This window comes from Cynocephalus volans, chromosome 12 (assembly GCF_027409185.1).
Source record: "Cynocephalus volans isolate mCynVol1 chromosome 12, mCynVol1.pri, whole genome shotgun sequence".
Classification (NCBI taxonomy): domain Eukaryota; kingdom Metazoa; phylum Chordata; class Mammalia; order Dermoptera; family Cynocephalidae; genus Cynocephalus; species Cynocephalus volans.
In genome coordinates, this window is record NC_084471.1 from 89,679,099 (window position 1) to 89,702,409 (window position 23,311).

The following is a 23,311-nucleotide window of genomic DNA, read 5'->3' on the forward strand; positions in this document are numbered from 1 at the left end:
TATTTGAATCTGAATTTTAAGTATATACTCATGCAAATTGTAAGTATTAGTGTCTATTTGTCTACAGACATAACAACCCTGAGTTAGATACATATGTTTCTGACATTTTCCAAATCACTTGGTCTTGAAGTTACTCATTTTTCTGTAGTGTATGCTAAAAGTCAGGTACTTGAAAAAAGTGACTTTGTGCTAAGCCTTATTATATCTTTATGCTACTTAATAAAGAGGCCAGGAATGTTCTGCACGTTTCAGAAATCTGGCGGCTGTTGCTTTAACTCTGCAACTTAGACAGAAGACTTCTGTTTCTTTATGAGAACACTACAGTGAATATTTTGTCTAGCTGCAGGGGAAAAGCTTTGTCATGGACTTTGCAGACAATAGCCTTAAAAGTAAAATGGTCTGCTTTTGGTGCCGGGAGGTTCAGGGGCCTATTGTTAGTGTACAATGGATTTCTATTGCTGCATTCCTGCTTTGCAAAGGTTTGTTAGCTTTTAATGACTGACAGTACTCTATTGCAAATACCATATTGGCTGTGCCCTGTTTACATGCTACTCAAGAATTTTTGTAGAGTGCTGGAAAAAAGAAACAGTGGTGTTTGTTTGACCTAGTCTGATAAGGTTTGAGAAATGATTTCACTCGCAAAGTGTTTACTGGGAATGTAGCAACGTTGGAAATCATTGCAGAAGTATTTTAAAGTTACTTGTAAAGCCTCAATGAACAGAATATTGATTACAGTATGAAGATACTTACTCTGATTTAATACTCACAGGATTGCCATTATCATTTTGGAAACAATATGATATAGACAGGATATTTTTTTAAAAGTAAAAGTAAATTTTTCAGGATCTTTTCTTCCTTAAATGTGAAAAGCAGAGATATATATTTTGTTAAAAAAGAAAAATATATATATTTCACACATTCTGTAGCTAAATCTGAACATAGTAGTTGTGGTATGTGTATATATATTTGTACCATATGTATAGAGTGTGTAACAGAATAATCATTCAGAGCTTTTCACCATTTTATTTTCCACAAGTTTCTGACATCTGAGGAAGAAGTATCCCATGTTGTTAAAATTTTTCCATGAAAAATTGTACCTCTGCTTTGTTGAAAACTCGACGCAGGCTTTGTGACTCTGGATAACTAATGGCTGTAGGATGGGAGCCTCAAATAAAGTAGATAGCATTAGCTAAAGATAATGATGAAGACGCTTTAAAATGCCTTTTACTGTGGGGAAAATTAACCAGTTTCTAATAATCTTACGGTCTCTAGGCCAGACGGTCCCTTTGATAAGTTAACATGTACTCCCTTTATGCTCCTAGTAGGGGGTAAACAAATGCCTGAACAAATACAAATACACATAAACACCAATGTGGAGAATGGCTGTGTATGTCTTAGATCTAGATAATAAGTATGGGCATTGTTATTTAGATGGAGCATACTGGGACACTTATCTTTTAGTACACTCCATTTTCTAACTGAATGCAATGCTAATCGTGGGATTGAAAGCCATTGTAATTGTGTACCCATCTAAATGCTGACACGAATATACAATTACATTGTTTGGAACTGAGTTTAATGTTTGGGAGTTTTATTAGCATTTATATTTCCTTATACGTTAAAATTCAACACAAAAGGCGAGGTCAAAAAGCATGGGATATATAGAAACAAATACCAGACTAAAGCATCACCTTGCTCTCTAAAATGTGTGTGCCCTGTCCTAATACAGAGCATTTTAAGAGTGTGATACATATCTGAAATAAGCAAATAATAGGTTTCCATCATAGGCATTACTCACTTCTCTAGATTTTGCAATCTTTTTAAAGCATCTTTTATACCAACTTTTTTTTTTTTTAAACATTCTCAGTACTGGCAAATCTTGCCACAGTGTGCTTACCACCACACGATGTGAAACACATATTATAAAGTGGATGTAATTGTAAACACACAGAGGGATATAATTACATTACATTACAGATTTAAGAGCTAATTCTTTGCCTTTTTTTTAACTCAACATTTTATCAACATTATTATTTTTTGACTGCACACTAACACCCTGAAATTGACAAGCATCCATTATAACAAGAATTTGTTCACCAAATTGAAAAACAATGAACTGCAGGTTTATATGTACCCATTGTCACAAAGAATTAGTATGGTTTTGTTCTGCAATAGGAAAAAACTAATGATTTTGAAACAGCAGGTGACAAAACACATTCTTTTTTTCCTTCCCTGTTATCAGTTTGTTGATGAAGTCATTATAAACTGGGGCCAGGATAGGGATGGCCTTATTTTTAGCAGATAGACTTTTTAATGAGCTCCATTGTAAGGATAGTCATGTTGATTTGCCTGCATTTTTTTTTTTTTTTCTTAGAAACTCCCAGCATTGAAAAACTACTCTCAAAGGACTGGAAAGACAAGCTTCTTGCAATGGGATCAGGGAACTTTGGCGAAATAAAAGGTAATATGTGTGTAATTATTTTGATCCAAAATGTACCAAAATGAAGTTGATATTTAGGAATGTTAATGGTAATAAAGTACTCTCTCCCTTCCCTCCCACTTCATGCATTCTCTGTGTTTGGTCTTTCTTCTTTCTAGCTTGAAAGGGGATGTAACAGCAGCGTTCTTATTTTTTCTCTTTGTGCCTTTATAGAATAAATGGTATGTTGTTTTTAACAGTATTACCCCACTCTATTCTTAACAGGTTTAGGTTTTCATCATTTTTTTTCTATTTAAATGAGTTACTTCATAAGTAGGAATGTACCTGCAGCATGGTTAAAAACTGCATCTTATAAAATGATTTTATACATTCTACATATTGGAGGATGCATGTATATAATCTACATTTAAAACCAGAAATGATGACTGGGGAGGGCGTAATACAAGGTTGTCTTGTACTGACAAGGGCAACATTTCTGCTTCAGTTTTAGTTGAATCAGCAGTTAAATTCTATATGGACTATACAAGATGCTGAATGTTCATATCTTAAAAAACTTCCTCTAATAACAAGGGGAGAAGATTTAATCTCCTCATGTAAAAATAGAAGCAAATGATCCTTTGAATTAGTTTTCTCAGAGAATGGTGTAGGCAGTCTTTGGTTTTCTATTTGTTGCCAATAGGACACTTATGATTCTGAGTTCTAAAATAGGATTAATGCTGGCTGGTTAGTTCAGTTAGCTAGAGCACAGTGTTGATAACATGAAGGTCAAGGATTCGAATTCGCTTTTCAGCCAGCTGCCAAAAAAAAAAAAAAGCAAACAGTAGGATTAATTTCAAGAAAGTCAAGATACTTAGTCATCAATATTAAAATATTTAATTATATTTTACAGTGTATATTTTTGGTAGAGGGTGAATGTATATTTAAAACATCACCAGATTTGTATTAATATACATGTAGAAATATGTATATAAATAACTTTTTTGCATATGTGTGTCTGTGCAAATATTCTCCAAATGAGAGAGGCAGTTGTCTCTCTCAAGGCTGTCCTCAGAGTATTCTGGAGAAAGGCAAAGCATCAGTTGTCTCAAATGTTTGGCCTATATGACATTAATATCCGGATATTTGGAAACTTCCAGAAAGCGTCTGACTGAATATTTCATTTTTCATCCACATCATTTGGTAGGTTACATTCTTAGGCTGTGATCAATTGTGAATGGGTGGTGAGAGAATGAATGGGCGCTGACCTACAAATAATGAAATCTAATTTAAATGGATAAGAATTAATGTGTTGTGTTTTTTTTTTGTCGTTTTCGTGACCGGCACTCGGCCAGTGAGTGCACCGGCCATTCCTATATAGGATCCGAACCCGCAGCGGGAGTGCCGCCCTCTCCCGAGTGCGCCACGGGTTCGGCCCAAGAATTAATGTGTTTTAAAGAGATTGAAGACAAAGTTTAAGGAGAACTGAGAAGTTTCATTTTCAAAGGCAGCAGGTCCTTTATATTGCTTTCATGGATTTTAACCCATTTGCACCTGAAGCTTAGGATATATTCTCCCAGGTTGTTTATTCTCCATCGGCCTCGGTGATAGCTGAGAGTAGAGCAGAGAAGACCACCTGTTGCAAACCTTGTCATCTCATTCCGTTGGAGAACAGACATTTTTTTCCTCCCTGGTTTTCCTTCACAAGTCACACTTTAAAGCAACAACAACAGTGATGATAAGCTTAGAGGAGAGCTCAGCTGTCCTTTCAGGCTTGCCTGGGGGGGTAGTGTAGGAAGCTACAGTACAATCACAAAAGAAGTTCCTGTCTTTAATTTTGAGTTTTTTAAGCTTCACATTCAGAGCACAAGTATGGTTATTGTCCTCTGGTTCTGTTCAAAAAGCTGTTTTCTAATGCGTTTAAAAGCAACTGAAGGTCTTTCTTCTGTTGGGGGCATGGTTATTAGGTGTTCAGCTCAGGTTTGGCAGTAAAGTGGGAAATAGCACCGGGTTCCTTTTCCTATTGACTGCCCATGACAGTTGCAATTACTATCCATTGTTCCTAGGTGGCTAGAAAGTGGGGAGGATACAATAGTGCCTTGCCCTCTGGGGGTAAATGAATTTGACTTAAAGGCTCTTGGGGGGTCAGGCACGAAGATTATGTAGTGCCCAGGAATGTAGTTTTCATGCCACTTCAGAAGAAGTTAGACAAGAACAATGGCTTAGTTGTTTCGGCAGCTATTTTTTATGAGGCAAATAAACGTGTAAATCTTATGTAGTCGCACAGTATTTTTGGTTGGGGGAAGGAAGGATATGTGTAAATTTTTTTTTTACATCTGAAAATATGAACTTATTGAGTCTAATAAGATGATCTATTAATGATAGATTAAAATAATGTATTTGAGTAGATCCTCTGTATATGTTCTAAGATGATCTTTACGTATGTTTCTAGGATATTTACAGCCTTTATAGTATTTATGAGGTCCTCTTGTGGGTTAAAACTTTTCTCCATATACTTGGTCAGTTTTCATTTAACATTAAATTAGTTCTAGGAAATGTGTGAGTGAATGTGTGTGTGTGAGTGTGTGTGTGTGTGTGTGTGTGTGTGAGAGAGTGTGTGTGTGTGAGTGTGTGTGTGTGTGTGTGAGTGTGTGTGTGTGTGTGTGTGTGTGTGTGTGTGTGTACCCTTTCTTGATATTTAAGACTATAGCCAAATGAGGACTGAGCTCAGTTCTTAAGTGCTGGTTTTAAGTTGCTATTAGCAAGTTACTTTCAGGGGCATTTGGATAAATATTAGAATCACAGGTTGGAAAAGTTTAGAGAACTGTTTCTTACTATTACTATTTTAAAAGTAATAACAATAAACTTTTCAAAATAGGAGAAATAAGTAGCATTTGATTTGGATACTTTAGCTATCAGTAAATAGTTGTCATACCCACTTAAAGTCAATTTCATTTTTCAAAAAGTAGTGTGAGTTAGTAAAGGTCACCCATTTCTAAGAGCATAAAATTATTTCTCATGTTAGATTATTTTGCCTGTTAGAATTTATACCATTTTTATGCTCTGGTACTTTGAAAATGTGAAGTAATTAGGTTTTAAAGTTACATTAGAAACAATCCTCTAACGAGCACATAAAAAGGACTAGATCCAGTTTTACAGAACAGAACAGTTTGGCTAAAATCTCTGCCAACAGTAGTCGATATATGCTATAAACTTATTAGCTGCTTAAAGGAATTATTGGCTTTTTCTTTTCTAATCAGCCATGTAGTGTAACTGGCCGGTTTACAGAGTCTTTTACCCTTCTCTATAGAAGAAGCACTAAGTAATGGTGGTATTAAATGTGAAGAAATATCTCTTATAGTCTCGTACTTATTGAGAAGAGGGAAAAACATTGCCTGCTCTCCAGCTGGCATCCAGTAGTGTCACACACTGAGCTAGCATGAAATTCCATTACACCGAAGGTCACTGCATTGGCACTTCACCTGAGGACAGTATCTGGGGGATCCATGGTGGCTTTGACTAATCTAAACAGATCATTTGCTCATCAACAAAGTAATTGCAAAATTTGTATTTTGTTGACTTAGTATTTATTTGTAGAATCATAACACAAATATCTGCATGCAGAATTCTCTCAATTATTTCTATCTTGGTAAGGTTATAAAAACAGGGCACTGTTTGAGCAGTTCTCTGGCCAGGTGACTTACAAAAGTCTAGATCAGTTTCTCTACCTGCCTTGTTTGAAGAATTTTTTTAGACCGGGTTTGTTTCTCCTTGGTCTTCCTGGTGGACCCTTCTGACCCTGGTCACATTGTATTGATTTAGGCCTGCAAAGTGTTGAATCTGGTGTTAAGGAAAATACCAACTGCATTTGACATTAAAAAAAAAAATCGGCACTTTATGAAGGCTATAATTTTGTTATTTCTAGAAGATGGGCCATAAAGGCAAGCACCAAACACCTCTATACTGCCAATAATAGATTCAAGGAAATAATCCATTCAGCAACACTGTAGCCTTTCGGAGTTCATGAATTAGATATACGCTGTGTAGACTCAACATGTGGATTAAAAGAGATAATCTCTTAGGTGACATGTAAAATTTTGTGATAAAACATATGTAGATTCATTCAGTGTGTGGCTTGAAAGAGATAATTCTTTTTAAATAACATTAGATGATTTGAAAACAAGTAGGCTTGAAATAGAAATCAGATCCCAGGTAAAAAATCTACTAAGGGATCCTTGGAGTTTTGTACATTTAAAACATTAAAACTTCAGCATTTCAATATGTAAGGGTTTGTATCACTTTGAAAATTGTTTTAAACCCATTCTTTTAAAATTTAGTAACTATTTAAGAATCATATGGTTTGCTAATAGTAACCTTGTGACTATTACATTGCACATTAATCTAAAATACGTATGTCTGCACATTTTTATAAAGGGGTTGGAAATGTTGATTATTTTCTGAGAGAACTGTTGGATCTGGAACTTGTTCAATATGAGAGTCAGCCATAAGGAAGGTATATAACATGTAGTCATTTACTTCTAAATAAAGTAAATGTTTAATGTTTTTAATCTACTAAGCTTGTTTTATAGTTCCTCTGTAGTTGCTTATGAGTAATGTTTTCACTTTTTGTAAAAACTACTTCATGAGAACTGAGGAAAGACTGCTGGCGCACAGAATATAAGTTTTCAAAATAAGTTTGGCAATGTCTATAAAAGCAAAAAGTGACTACATTTTCTATAAACCGGTGACTTATTCCGTCTCAGGATGCCAGCACTATCTAGATCATTGGATAATGCAAATAACCTAAAACCTTTTCCTGTTTTATACTAACATTTACTAGAGAAGCATGGTGTAGCCAGAGCAATTTGGTGGCCTGAGGCCCTGATTTTTCCAAGGACTTGTATAAGCCAGGTTACGTCTTTTGGTTTTTTTCCTGATCTGCTCATTTTAAAACAATCACAGATTACTATTTATTGCATGCCACGCTGTGAACATCTTTCTTACAAAATTATTGTGACAACATCATTTTATTCTGATTTTACATATGAAGAATTGAGACTTGGAGAGATTATCTAAAACCACATGCTTAAGTTGTGGCAGAGTCAAGATTTGAATGTACTTCTGCCTGGCTTCGAAACCTGTGATTTTTACATGATGCTTGCTAGTCTGTCCAATAAAATTGGACTAAGTAATCTCTAAAATCTTTTAATGCTTGAAAACACGTCCAAACCTACCAGACCTAGATGAAGAACCCCTCTAATTTGCACCTAAGATACTCTGTGTTTAAATTTGTCCCTAGCACACTAACACTGTTTTGTATTGTTGGAGTGAAATGAAAGTCTTCCTTCTGTAAATTACCTAATTTACCGTTGGCCTAAAGTTTAGAACCCAGTACATATTTGAATGACAAATGAAAAATGCTGTATTGTGAGATGACTATTATTGACTAAATTTGCTACAAATGCAGCCAATTTAATGTGATTTTTTTAAAAAATAATTTTTATATTTTAAGCACAATATGTAAGTGGATGGAATAGTCTTGGAAAAAATGCAGCAAATTTAATGTGATTTTTTTAAAAAATAATTTTTATATTTTAAGCACAATATGTAAGTGGATGGAATAGTCTTGGAAAAAGTTTCTATAATTACAAATCTCCATTAAAAAGTAAAAGTTTGTAATAAAATATGTTGTATTTTATTAACATATTTTTATGTTATACTTTTTATTTATTTATTTATTTGGGTTATGAATATTCATGAGATACAAAGCTGATTGTCACCCCTTGTGCCCAAGATGTGAAGGCCAGATCCATACTGGCAACGTGCCTGTTACCACAAATTGCAATTTTACCCTATGTCCCCCACCCAAATATCCCCAGCCTTTCACCCCTTCACCTATACCCCCCAACTCCACTTTGTATCCCAAGGTATGTTCTCTCCCTCTGCAAATCCAATGCACCACTGTGAGAACCATACTTTTTAAAAAGGTGGCAAAAATGACCCTTGATTTTACTACAGAGATTATGGTACACACATCTTTCATAATGTCCCAGAAACAAAACATCCAGCAATGGAGCAACAATGGTAAAGATTGTAGCTATTCGTCAAGTGTTTCATTTCACTCTCATGGAAGTCACCCTTAAAATTGAAAGCTTTCTGTAGTAGACATACTTAAATCTATGCCAAGACCCACCTTTTAGGGTATTAAAGGAAAAACAACACAATTTTTTCAAAAGAAATGATAAATATCTAGAAAAAAGGTAAGAATACTTACAGTATTAGCATTGTATAAGAAGATATCAATTAATTTATACTCAGCCATGTAATAAACTATAGTATTCCTAATATAATTTTAATGGATTTCAAATTCTGAGGAATATCTATATTTCAGTAAAAAATATGTAGCTAAATTTTATCAAAGTCTGATTATATTCTTTCTTAATGAAAAGAACCAATTTATAGATGTTTGCAATTTGGGTAACCTAGCATTTATTCCTTTGAAGACCAAGATTAATGCTATTTCCATTCGTCCGTTTTGATGAGAGGTCTGTGTTTTCCCTATTGTTGGATAAGAGTGCTGCTGAAAGAAGCTTTAGTTGTAAATTTAGAATAACTTGTTCGTTTGTATTCATTATATTTTCAGTTTATTCCACAAATGCTGCTGTCTGTCTTAGCATGTTCTAGCTCTGGAGATGCAATGGTAGCAAATACAGCGACAGATTCCTGCCCTCCTAGAGCTTATAGTCAAGTAGTAATTCTTTTATCATGCAGAATTTTTAAAGGTAACTCAATGAATGATTTTTAGATGCTTCAAGTGGAATACCAGTTGAAAGCAACAACATTTCCATTAAAAAGAAATTAAACAAAATAACCGTTCTATTCAAATTGCAGCTCTGATAGTCTAAGAAACACAAATAATAAAACAAAAGGAAAATACTGGCAATGATTGTTGCTTTGGAAGAGAGAATTAAGTTTCTGGTACTTTTTTGTGGGAAGAAACATAATCTCTAATTTTCTTTTGGCTTTAAAATTCTAGGGCTTTTCCCTTCTTGAATGAGTTACTTTTACCTTTCCTTGATTTGGTTCCCAGTGGTTTACACTGATTTTGATGATATGATTTCAAGCCATATATCTATTTCATTTGGATAGACTAAAACAAGATTGGGAAAATATCTGCTTCCATATATTTTTTCTTATTATTTCAATGTATTTGAGATCATTCTTATTAATTAATTTAAGTAATTCTGATGAGGGCTATTGTTCTGCATGGAATTTTGCAGTACCAGCTAATCAAGGACTTTTCTCTGTCCTTAAGTTTATTGATTTTATTCATTCAACAAGTGGTTATTAAGAGTCAACTAGGTGCAAGGCATTATTCTATAGATTCTGTGGATACTGTGCTGAACAAAACAAATTAGTATCCTATTATCATGTAGCTTATACTCTCCTGGGAAATACAAAAAATAAACTTACTCTACTGGGACATACAGTATATAAATAACTATCACTAAGACTATAACATGTAGTGCTAACTACTACTATGAACAGATAAAAACTGAGTGATGTGATAGAATGAGGTGTGGCAATTTCTATAATTTCAGTGTTCAAGGAAGACCCTCTTAGGAGCTGGCCTTTAAGTTACTATCTGGATGGATCTGATTGTATTTATTTATATATTATCTCTTCCATTTAAATTTATGCTCTATAAAGGCAGGTATTCTTTTATGGCTTATGCTTGTGATATCCCCAATACTGAAATAGTGTGAGGCACACGGGAGGTGCTCTGTGCACATATGCTGAATGAATGAAGGAATAAAGCCAGTCATGTGAAGTAGTTCTCGATTGCAGATGATTTTGCTTTACCAGGGGATATTTGGCAATGTCTAGAGACATTTTTGGCTGTTATAACTACAGGTGGGTTGTCATACCTGCATCTAGTGGATCGAGGACAGAGGTACTACACAAGAGATCTCCCCGCAAAAATAATGGTCTGGCCCAAAATGTAAACTGTGCAGAGGTTAAGAGAAGTCTTCCCCTTCCTGAACTAAGGGAAGATTTTTCTGAAGGAAACAGTTGCCGTTCAAAGACCCTATGGAGGGAGCAAGTTTACATATTGGTAATAGAGGAGCTCAAGGAAGCATATTGGGAAAAAGAGAAAATAGGAAAAGATGATGCCTGGGAAGATGGCAAAGGCCACACCATTCAGGGCCTTGTAGGAGTAGGAGCTTGTATTTTATTCCGTGTGTGGTATCAAGCTATGAAATGGTTTTATACAGGGGTATGAAAGGATTTGACTTACTTTTCTAAGCAGGTCCCTCTGAATATTTGGAGTGTGGATTGTAGCAGGGGAAGTAGGTAGAATGGCTAGAAAACTATTGTGATAGTCAAAGCAAGAGAAAATAATGACCTGGATTAGAGGGTAATAGTGGAAATGAAGAATACACGGACTGATTTATAATATGTTCTAAGGTTAATAAGATTTCCAGGGAATTATGTATTGGAAGATGAAGCAGACAAAAGAATGAAATAGGACCACCCGGATTTTGTCCAAGCAATGTATGAATGGTGGTATCTTTCACTGAGACGGGGGTGACTGAAACTGGTTCCCTTCCCTCGTGACTTCTGTCACATTGTATTAAGGAATGTTCTAACCTGTGCTGCTTCTATGGAACCTTCAGAACTATAAATGACTGCCATGCCTAAAGTTATTAGGCAAGAGGAAGAAATGAAGCAGAATACTTTTGTCTCTTACTTCAGCAATTCTTCATTCCAAGGGGACTGAACCAGGACTAGCATAGTGTAAAACACACAATGCTACAAGTAATGAAATCATAGAAATAAATGACTCTCAGTAACATACACGCACAGTAAACTTACACCATAGCTGTCTGAGTCCTATGGAAATAGTCCATACATATGTTATTATGCCTCCATAGTACTGTACACTTGTATAACTCTAAAAAATCTGAATCTACGTAAACAGAAGCTCTTTTTTATTTTTTTAAGAGGCCTCTGAGGTTTTCCAAGGATCTAGTTAATATTGTTTTTGCTTTTTTAATGTCTATGATGTTCTGTGACTCTTACTAATTTCTCCAATGTTTCACAGACTATTTATTGAGTCTTCTCTACCCTCTTGAGGATCATTACAAAGAAAATGATAATTTAGAGGTAAAACCATGGTGCTTACTACTTCATATTAGTTTTGTGCTTTTATAGGATGGCGACTATTTCTTTTACAGAAGCTTGATTCCCTTGGCTCACCTCTCTTAAGCCAAAACTAAAATCCCTATGCAATTCATAAAAGATAAAACATCTTCCCTTTTCTCTTGACTATGTGGCATGCCTAAACTTCAGAGTGGTTTAAAGAGAAGGGGCTTTATTCTTTCTGTCATTTGCTAAACAATATTAGATGATTTGTTATATGTCAGGTAGGTAGTGAAGATATAAAAGTCAATAATGTACAATTTTTGCTGTTAGAGCCATCTCCCGACTTTGGGAGAAAAAAGTAAAAATAAGATAATACAGTGTAATGACTAAGTACTGTAATAAAGACATGCAGCGCATGGATTCCCAAAGAAGGGAAAACTTTTATCAGTGGAAATCAGGAAAAGAGCCACACAATCAAGATACATGAGTTAGAATGTAAAGAATGTATGTTTAGAAAGGGAATGTCATGGACAAGGCACTTATGAAGGATGACATTTGCAACAGCATGGGGTGGCAGGGCTAATAGAAAATTCAGTGTGGCTAACTTGCCATGAATAGAAAACAATCAAAATGTTTGCTCTTTCTGGTATTTTTAGTGGGTAAATAGCCATCACTTTTTACTGCTGAGTGAATATCTGAAAGAAGGTAGGTTATCTTTTTACATGTGTTGAACCTTATATTTGGACTAGTTCTCTATACAAAAGAGCCAATGTCATGGAAACATCACCCCCTTCTCATTTCTCTTTTCTTGTGTGTTTTATTGCCATATTGTTTTCAGGGACTCCTGAAAGCCTAGCTGAGAAAGAGAGGCAACTCATGGGTATGATCAATCAGCTGACCAGTCTGCGAGAGCAGCTATTGGCAGCCCATGATGAGCAGAAGAAACTGGCTGCATCTCAGATTGAGAAACAGCGCCAGCAAATGGAGCTGGCGAAGCAGCAGCAGGAACAGGTGAGTAAGCACCAGGGACGTGATCAAAGTCCTCAGACTTTACTTTGCCTGCTATTTATAGGCCATTGTCCTAGGCACACAAAGATGAATGAGTCCTTCCCCCCACCCCAATTAAGTAAATAAAAAAGCAAAAAAATCAAAGCAAACACATAACTCCCCCCCCCCAATCTTAAGAAGCTTATTAACTACTTTGGTGGTAAGTAACATAGAAGTAATCATAATCAAGATGTAGTTCTGACAAGTCGTGGGAGGAGAATCAAAAAAGAACCATAGAGATTCAAGGGAACATCTCAAGTCAGGAACATTTTGAAAGAATTTATTAGACAGGTGACATTTGAGATAAACTTTGAAGAGTATGTAGGATTCAGTAAATGAAGTGAATTTCTAATTAGGGGCAGGAAGTTCAGTTAGGAGGCTATTAATTTAAATTAAAAAATGTGAGACTCTAACCTAGGCAGGTTAGTGACCATGGAAAAGCAGAAGAGAGGAATAAATAGGTGGAAGAGTTTGGCTAGTAGAATTTTTTGAGTGGGCAAGAGGGGGAGGAAAAGTGTTGAGCCTGAGTAATAGGGAGAATGAAATTGTCATCACCAGAAATAAGGAAAGTCAGGAGGAGGGAAAATTTGGAAAAGAAGGTGGTTTTATTATGTTGAATTAGAGCTGCTGACTGATTGTCCAATTGGAGGTATGTTGCTTTGTGTTGCTTTGCCCCCCACGGATTTGTCATCTCTCTTCCCCTGGGTGATGGAGATGCAAAGGATTACTCAAAGCCCATCTCTATCGAGCAGTGAGACGCCCCAAAGTGGTTAATCTCCCTCTGAAACCCTCAAGCAAAAGGGATCCCTTCCTTGGGAAATTAATGCCGAATTGGGGTTCTCTTTCTGCATTTATTTTCCAGACCAGGAAGTTACAGGAAGGGAACAAAGATGGGGTTATAGTTTAACAATATAGGCTGGTAACTTTCAGTGAAACAAGCCAGATGACATTCCAATAAGGCAATTAAGTGGTCTTATCAACACAAGCCTGACCTTAGCAAACATTCCTTCATATAGCAATTCTCAGTATCTTTACATAACAATCAGTAACTAGTCTGTCTTTGAGCCAGCAACCTGCTGTGCCACAATCCTTATCTTGCAACAGAGACTTATAGCCTGAGGGAAATTTCCAGTCCTTGCAAGGTCAATATTTGAAACTGTAAGGCTTTGGAAAACCAGGCCCTGTGAAATACATATGCTTTATAGTATATTCCACAGAGGTATGTGAAAGACAGCTAAAAATACCAATCAGCACTTTGGAAGAATGGGCTAAGCTAAATTTCATAGATTATCTACATAGAAATGGAAACCACTGGAGTAGATAAGATTCATTCATTTATTTGATAAATAGAAATCAAATGCTGCTTAGGTGCCAGGCACTGTGCTTACTAATTGCTGAAGCTATCTCAATTAACCGAAGAGACAAAGCCCCTAAATTCTGGAGGAAAGAATGAGACAGTTAACAAAAGAACAAATAAATTAGCAAAATAATATCAGATAGTAATAAATAATTTGAAGAAAAAAGTAACATGATAAATATTGATTGATATGACAAAGTAGTGCTTCTTAGATTGGGTGGTTGGATAAATCTTTCCTAAGCTGTGGAAATTGAGCTCAGATCTAAATGTCTAAATGATAGACAAGAGTCTGCCATATTAATATCTGGGGTCAGGGTGTGTCATGCAGAGGAATGGCAGGTTTATAGGCCTTAAATTAAAGTGGTGATATCACAAGAAAGTAGAAAGGAAGTAAGGGTAGATCCTTGGGGGATACTGATGTATATAACGGGCTGAAAGAGGAAAATGACATATCCAGAAACAATCAGATAAAGAAAGGGCAGGAATACAGTGTCACAGGAAACAAAATAAGATGGAGATTTTAAGAAGCAGCAGGTGACAGTGTTAAATGCTAATATCATTTAGTAGTCATTCTAATATCAAACTGAGGTTACTAGATTTGCCGTTTAGATTCTCATTGTTGGCCTTTAAGAGCGTGGCTTCTAAGGATTTTTAGTAGCAGACAATAAGAGTTGACAAACATGTAGTAATGTCTATAACTTAAAAAAATTAGTAATCAAGGGAAGGTGGGATAGAGGGTGTCACAGGGTCAGCTTGCATACAGGGAAGGCACCTCTTTTCCAGGGCTAAATCCCTTTACTGTCCCATGCATAGTTCATCCACCATCCCAAGTGGAGGATGGCACTGCTTAATCAAGGGCATTTGTGTGTCTGTACATCCCCTGTAGATACTTCTGAGCAGCTTTCAAAGTGTAAATGAGCAGGATTGAAGGAGGTGAAGAAATACTCAGATTATGTTTGAAGAGCCCCTTCTCTTCTCTTCTCTTCTCTTCTCTTCTCTTCTCTTCTCTTCTCTTCTCTTCTCTTCTCTTCTCTTCTCTATTTAGTGGTTAATCTCTGCTTGAAAGATAATATCTTTATTTTTAATGAAATACCTCACTTCATCACTTCCCTTAAAGATATATTTGGCCTGTTATTGGAATATGGCCCATATTCCTCTTGCTTCACCCCTGTGATAAGAGTTCAGAATGCTTGCCTGTGACAGTGTAGAAAAACACCACTCTTTTCTTGTCCTTAACTCTCCATCCTTCAGACATCTAGAGAATCCCAGGAGGTTCTGAAAATGCAGCTCAGTAGAGGCTATTTCATTGTAGAGAATCTCTGCTTACTTTGGGTCTGAGGCACTTGTCCTGAAAATTCTAAGCCATCACTAATGAAAAGGAAGTTCCCTTTCTTTTTCTTCCACATTCTGGCCCATTCCTGAGTGTCATAGAAGGATTCTAGAACGTCCTACCTTCTCAAGACCTCTGATATTCTCTTCAGAACTTCAGAACCCCTTAGGCTGTTCCAGAATTTCTCTCGTGTGTTGGAGAGATGCCCCGCAATGCGGCCTCCACAGAGAGAAGATCCCTTGTGACAGCAGCAGGTCGGGTTGCTTGGAGCCCGTTCTGTTCTCCCAGTTCCCGTCTCCCGTACAGAGTGGGCATCATGGTCACCACTCTTGTCATCACAGCTCTTTTCATGAAGAACATTTAGTCCTTATTTCTTAAGACTCAAGTCAGATTCATCTGCTCTAGGGAACTCCTTTTCTGCCCCTCCTCCCTACACTCCCTCCTCAGCATAGGACGTCCCTACTCCACGTACTCAAATGCTTCTATTACAGCCCTTACCAACACTCATGGGCCTGTTGGCTAATCAGCCTTTACACAGATTCTGAGCTCCATTTCACATTCATCTAATCAATAATTGTCTATTGAGCACCAATTTGCTGCCAGGTTCTGTTCTAGTTACTGGGGGTATAGTGAAGAATAAGACAGACAAAAATCCCCCATGTATTGAAATGTGGCTGGGAGAGATAGACAAAATATAAACCATGAAACTATAGTATATGTTGATAAGTATGTTGAAAAATAAAGCAGAGAATTGGGGATGATTGTACCAGGTAGAGGGATATGCTCTTTTAAAATGGGGCTCAAGGAAGCCCTCATTGACCAGGTAACATTTGAGCAGAGAATTGTAGGAGGTGAGGGAGTCAGCCATGTGGCTGTCTAGCCAAAGAGTATTCCAGATGGAGGGGAAAGCAAGTGCAAAGGCCCAGAGGCAAGACTGTCCTTGGAGGTAGGAGCACCCTTGGTGTGTTCAAGAGGCAGTTAGGAGAGCTGTGTTGCAAGAGTGGAGTGACAAGGGGGAGAGAGGGAGGACATGAAATCAGAAAGGTAGCAGGAAGCAAAATCATATAGGGACTTATAGGCATTATATGGACACTGGCTTTCACTCTGAGTGAGCCAGAAGGTTTTTGAAAAGATGAATAGCATGACACACTTGCATTTTAAATGGCTCTGGGTGCTGGTTTGTTGTAGACTGTAGGGAGCAAGGACAAAGGCAAAAAGAGCAAAAAGGAGACAATCACAGCAATCCGAGCAAGAGACATGGTGGCTTAGAACAGGAGAAGTTGCGGAGGCATGTGAAGTGCTCAGGATTTTGATATATTCTAAAAGTTCTGTTAAAAGGATTTAAAGGTCCACTAAAATATTAGTATGTGGGAGGAAGAAACTGTACCTAAGGAAAAGAGTAATATTCCATTTTCTACCATCTTCTTTCCTACCATTCTTCAGAAGAAAAACAACAGTTTTTGTTTGTTTTGTTTTGTTTTTTTACCATATTCCAAAGATAAAATGAAAATATTAAAATAATCATGATCCAATATTCATAAAAGGAATAAAAAATTCATTGTATAACCTGGTAGACCTGTCTCCATCAAATGGGTTTTTACTTTTATTCATAGTAATATATATCACTTTTTTCTGAATTTTTAACTTTCTGATACAGAGATATGGGATATGTATTCTTTAGTGAAAAATGATGAGAATAAGGCCTAGAGAGTGATAAGTTTCATGAAATTAGAAGTTACATTCTCATGAGAAGGTTTTCTGCCCTATATCATGTTTAATGTTTTCTTCTCACCTACTCATTCACACATTCTTATCAAATATTCATTCAGTATCTCTTTTATACCAGGCTCTGTGCAAATAAAGGGCAAAGTGTACATGCTTCATACCTTCTCTGAATTTATGGACTTCTCCCTAAGAGAGAGAAAGATGGTAATAAAAAAGAGAAGTAAATATAAAGTCATAACATGGGGCATAGTATTGAGTAAAGGTAGAGGGTGTTGAAAGTGCAAATACTGGGGGTGATTGTGTGTTTCTTGGGTAAAGGACATTTAATGTGACTATCCTGAGGACTAAATCTCAAGTTTACTTTTGGATCAATTGAATTTGAAGTACCTTTGAGTAAAGTCTCTGGATAATTGGGTCTAAAGCTTAAAACAAAAATTGAGTCTAGAGAAACAAGTTTAGAAGCACTTGGCCTACATATGGAAGTAAGTAGAGAGGGAAAAGAATAGTCTAAAATTGAGCCTTAGAAAATTACATTTACTTATATTTACTGACTGGACAGAGCCATTTAAAGGTGACTGAGAAGGAATAGACATGAGAGGTAGGTACAAAACCAGGAAAGTGTGATGTTACAGAAGCCAAGGGAGAAAGTTCAGAATCAAGGGAAAGGATTTGAGTGTGGAATTATGAGAGGCCACAAGGTAACTCTTCAGAATTAGAGAGATGGAAGTGTTTGGTGACCTTCTTATGAATCATTTTGGTAGAGAAACTAGAATGGGATGTGTTGAGGAGTTGGCAGTTAGATATTTGTGGGAAGCCAAAATGGGAACAGTATTTACCAAAAAACAAAAAATACCAAAACATTGCTGAAGAATACAGTATCTTACAATACTTTGTGCTACTCTGAATACTTGGTCACAACAACCTCCTTTTTATGCAAGACTCTTTCTTTTGTAGGAAAGGGCTGAAAATGTCAGAGGCAGTTCCTTACTATATCACTAGGAAGAGGGGTTTTTGAAATTCTAACATTTCTTATTGGGATAGATCACTGTTGTAGCATCTTAGGCTTGACTTGTTTAAGGCCAAAAGAAACATAACAGCTCCTAAATATCTCGTTTGATCCCACTTAAGGATAAATTGCTGATAATTTAGGGGCACAGGTGTATCTATTTTCATCATCTTAATCGGGGTCAACTCAAATTTTGAGACACAGGACGTTGGTAATTTCCCCTAGGGACTACAATACACTTTAAAGTTTTTCATGTGCAATTTCTCCACAGATTGCAAGACAACAGCAGCAACTTCTGCAGCAACAACACAAAATCAATTTGCTTCAGCAACAGATCCAGGTCAGAAATCGTAATTTCAATATACTTCCAATTAAAAAAATATATTTTGTTTCTTATTCATATATGATCTAACTGAAATGACCTCCAAAATAATAATTACTTTCAGCCTTAATTCATGACATTTTGCCTCCTGAGCCATATGAATCTTGCAAAAGGTGGCTCTCTGTCACGGGCACTACTGTGTCAGAGAGCTTCAGTCTGAGCAAGCCAACAGTAGTTTTCATTGTAGAGAAACATTTTATTTTTTCTATACTTTAATGTTTAAAATGTGTCTATAAGTGTGGGGAACCAAACCAGAAAGGTTCAGCAGGGTTTCAGATGGAGAAGCAGTGCTAGAAGAGAGGTTTTTCACCATATGCTCAGGAGCCCTGTGTGATAAAGGTGGAACACAGGGAATGTAATGACTTGGTGTTCAAGTCCACTCTCGCCTGGGAAATTACCTGGAGAAGCCAAGTCTGAAAGCTCTAGGACCTCCATGTTTTTCTTATATAAAAATTCACAATGATAAGGAGCATCAATAAAGAAAGAAGGAAGCAGCTGTATTAGAAGCAAAAGCAAAAAGTTAAGTTGCCAGGAATGTTTTGTATCTACAGTGTATTGTATCTAGCAACAGAAACTTTGACAGAATTTGTTTCTCCCTGTGAAACATTCCTTTCTGAAAAGCACTTATTTCATAGAGATTTTATACAGATTAAATGAAATAATTGATGAAGAGCTTTAGCATAGTGCCAAGGCATATAGTAAGTGCTCAGTACAAACTTGCTGTGGCTGTCGAGGAATCTAATTCATGGAGCTATGAATCCAAACTTAGGTAACATCGTCCATCTGGGGGCAACTGTTAGATTTGCAGTCAGCTAATCTCGGGAGAAGTTTATCATTCTCTTGAAGTTGTATCTTGAGACTCAAACATTTTATCAAGTGTAAATATCATAAATGACAGAAGCAAATGTGCCAAAATTATTTCATTCGTGTTTTAAATTCTTTGCCAACAAAATGTCTCCCATTTTATCTAATTGGGTGAAGTACATTTAATTTCTTTACCTTTGATTCTATAGCCCAATCTTGTATTTTAGTGAGGTAGTGACAGCTTCAGTGAGACAGTAGAACATCAGTGAGTTGTTCCACCCAGGGGTCTTGCTTTCCTTAACTGTAATTATGAGCAGTGAATTTCCAATGTGTTATTATCTATTCATCTCTGGAGTATAGTTATTTAATTCAGTGGCTTAAAGCTGTTCATTGGATTTCATGTTGTTCAGTCAAAGTATACCAACTCTGAATATAGCTTAGTCAATGGTACCAGATTACCTGCATTTAAAATGTTTTTAATTCTTGAAAACATAAGGCATTAAAATTGTTGCTGCAAATTCTCATTGTGAATAAGATCCAATCAGTAATCAGCAGTGTGGTAAGACACTTGGTGTCACTGTGATTTGCTGAGGGTACCAGTAGTTTCAAAATTTTATAATTTCTGCGAAACTCTGAGAAAAGTTATTTGTCAAACAGAATTGCAAAAATGCGTCTAACCAATAGTATCAATATGTATAAGTCTTAATAAACTATGTATTTGACCAATTGGATTTGCCAGCACCTTCAGTGCTTTTAGGGGAATATTCCACAGTTATGTTCATTACATTTACAATGTTAATTTTAAGGCCTGTCATAATGACAGAAAGTTGAAATTGACGGATTTCTTGCTCCAGAGCATGGAGCACTATAATTTATGTGAGAGCATCTTTTTGAAATGAAAAGTGCTTTGAAAATATGTCCTAGAAATGGCATGACTGTGGAAACTGTATTCCAGAGAGCAAAGTCCAAGTTTAATGACTTGCACAGGACTACACAACTAGTTACTGGTAGAACTAGGATCAGAGGCAGTTTTTTGACTATTAATGGAAATTTTGCTGAGTATGAGAATTTTAACAGCCTAGAATTTGTATTTGATCAAAATGTTAAGCTGCTGGCACTAGTTCGTAGAGTGTGTGTGTGGGGGGGGAGTCCCTAAAGGAAGAATGTCACACTGAAAATAATTTGGGGGAAACATCAGTGTATTTGAATTTAGTCTTCAGTGGATTGTTCAAACAATTATGGGAAGCACTGATGTAGTGGCATGTGAAGAAACAGAAAATTAAAAATGTAGAACAGACCTATAACCCCACATAAATCTTGACCATATTTCTTTGTAGAATGTTTTCTCACCCCTCTTCTTCTTACCACTTTCTTCTTTGCCTTGTAAGCATAGGACAAGGAGGAAGAAAAGTAAAAGTCGAACCCGCTACACTGAAAGGCAAATCAATTTTATAACAAATATTATTGTAAACTATTTTAATCAGAATGTGTACATAATCAGATGTTCACGTAAGAATTTACCGTAGATTAAATTTTATTTGATATTTGAAAATACTCAGCTAGTATTTTGAACCTTTTTTCTTTCTTAAATATGGAGCCTTAACACCTGTAGAAATAAACACACCAATTTACGTTATTCATCCTGATTGTATTTTCTTAGAGTTTTGTACTATTTTTGTTGTGTCACACTTTAGAATGTAACAATGCATTCCAGTTCTTATACTGATAAAATAGTGGAAATAGAATTATATAGTCCACAAATAAGGCTGCCTTTAAAATTTTTGTTCCAATTTTAATACAAAAGACATTAACTTGGTCCACATGTTAGTAAAGGCATTTAATACATTAGATTGGTTAGACAGATCTGCTAGATGGATTAGACTGATAGGTTAAGAATTAGAGGAGGACACATTTTTACACTTGATGGATATGTTAAATGACAGGAAGGATAATATTTCCTTTCATTTTCCTCATTCTTTAAGTGAGATCTCTCTAAAAGAGAGGTTAGTTTGGATGTCTTTAATCCATTTGACATATATATATATCATTCAGTTAAAGAAAAGTATGAACGAGTTTGTACCTTTGTACATACACAGAAGCATTCACATATTCTAATAACCTGGGTTATTTAAATTTTGTCTTGGCCTGTTAATTCTATCTTTTCTCAAGTCTGATTAAAAGAGTGCTGTTAAATTTTACCGTAAAGTTATTTATTCAGAGAAAATGCTGTAACAATTTTCAAGTGAACCAGTTTTATTTAATCACCTGGGATCAGTTCTTTTTTTTTTTTTTAAGGATTTCCTTTTTATAAAATTTTTTATTATTTTTATTTATACATATTTATGGGGTATAGAGTTGACTATCAGTATTTGTGTACAATATGTGGTGATCAAATCAATATTATTAGCATGTTCATCATCACAAATCGTAATTACTTTCTGTGTCCCTTACCCAATTACTCCCTATCCTGCTTCACCTCCCCCTTTCCCACCTCTAGCAACTATAAGTCTGTTCTCTCTTTCTGAAAGTTTAACATTTTATTATAGTCTTTCTTTCTTTGTTTCTTCGCTCCCACTTATGAGTGAGGACATGTGGTATTTCTCTTTCTGTACCTGGCTTATTTCACTTAACATAATTTCCTCCACACTCATCCATGTTGCTGCAAATGGCACAATTTCATTCTTTTTTATGGCTGAGTAGTGTTCAGTTTTGTATATATACCACATTTTCCTTATCCAGTTGTCCATTGATAGACATTTAGTTTAGTTCCATATCTTGCCTATTGAAAATAGAGCTGCAATTAACATAGGAGTGCAGGTATTCCTCCGACATGATGATTTCCATTCCTTTGGGTATATACCCAGAAGTGGAATGGCTGGATTGTATGTCAGTTCTGTCTGTAGTTGTTTGAGACCTCTGTACTGTTTTCCATAATGGCTGTACTGATTTACAGTCCCACCAACTGTGTAGAAGAGTTCCCTTTTCTCCACTTCCTCACCAGCATTTGTTATTCTCAGTCCTTTTAATAGTAGCCAGTCTAGCTGGGGTGAGGTGATATCTTAGTGTGATTTTGATTTGCATTCCCTGATACTGAGTGATGTTGGGCATTTTTTCTTTTTTTTTTTTTCTTTTTTTTTTTTTGTCTCTTTCGTGACCGGCACTCAGCCAGTGAGTGCAGCGGCCAGTCCCATATAGGATCCGAACCCGCGGCGGGAGCGTCGCCAGGCTCCCAGCGCCGCACTCTCCCGAGTGCGCCACGGGCTCGGCCCTGGGCATTTTTTCATGTACCTGTAGAATCAGTTCTTTATGAACTGTTTTTATTTCTTTGGAAAGCAACCTTAGCTCTAAAATCGCATCATTGTAATTGGATTGAAAATTTAATCTACATTCCTTTGTTATAAAGACTTTATAGTTATAAAGACAGTCTTCTACCAGGTGTATTCACATAATTCATTAGGATTAAAAGAAGAATTAAGGCTTTCTGTTATTCTTTGCAACATTTATAAATCAGTTCACTCTACAAATAAAATCATGTCATAATAACAGAAATATCCATCTTCTCTCAAGAACATGTCCACTTCTTAAGGAGCCTCTGAATTTTAGGAGCACTAAGAAGTTTCAGACTTCTTTTTCTATTATTTAGCAATATTTTCCTCTAATATTTTTGTTTACCGACCTTAAATGATAGAACACTTTTTTGAATTTCCATTTAAAATAGATAGCTAACTTTAATGCACATTAATACAAGAGATGAAATTTTAAAATATTTCAGAGAAAGGTACCTTTCTAGATTTTTTTAAGTAAACTTTTTTCTCTTACTCTATTGACTATTCTACAGTGCTCATTTTTTGAGCAATTTTATTTCCTAATTTTTTTTTTGTATGAAATCAACCTGTTTCTGCTATTGATAGTTACATGATTTATGTTTCCAATAATGTTCTTAGGCAAGTGGTTCATCTTGTCCTGATTCACTGTTACTAAAACCATTTAAAGTGATTGAGTTAGCTCTAGTCAGCTTCCATTATGACAACAAATTGAGTGTTCCTGGAGACCCAAGTACCGTTTGATCTTGAAGCTTTTGATGGGACAGGGTTGCC

General features: G+C 36.0%; 1 protein-coding gene across 2 annotated transcripts in view; it reads left to right on the forward strand.

Annotated features, from left to right (window-relative positions):
* The window catches only part of SOX5 (SRY-box transcription factor 5), a 338,183-nt gene that overhangs the window by 124,195 nt on the left and 190,677 nt on the right, over positions 1-23,311 (forward strand). For both annotated transcript variants that reach the window (XM_063075388.1, XM_063075389.1), the window contains exons 3-5: positions 2,375-2,461; positions 12,402-12,574; positions 18,300-18,368. In XM_063075388.1, the coding sequence (XP_062931458.1) occupies positions 2,375-2,461; positions 12,402-12,574; positions 18,300-18,368 (329 nt within the window). The remainder of the gene's footprint in view (positions 1-2,374; positions 2,462-12,401; positions 12,575-18,299; positions 18,369-23,311) is intronic.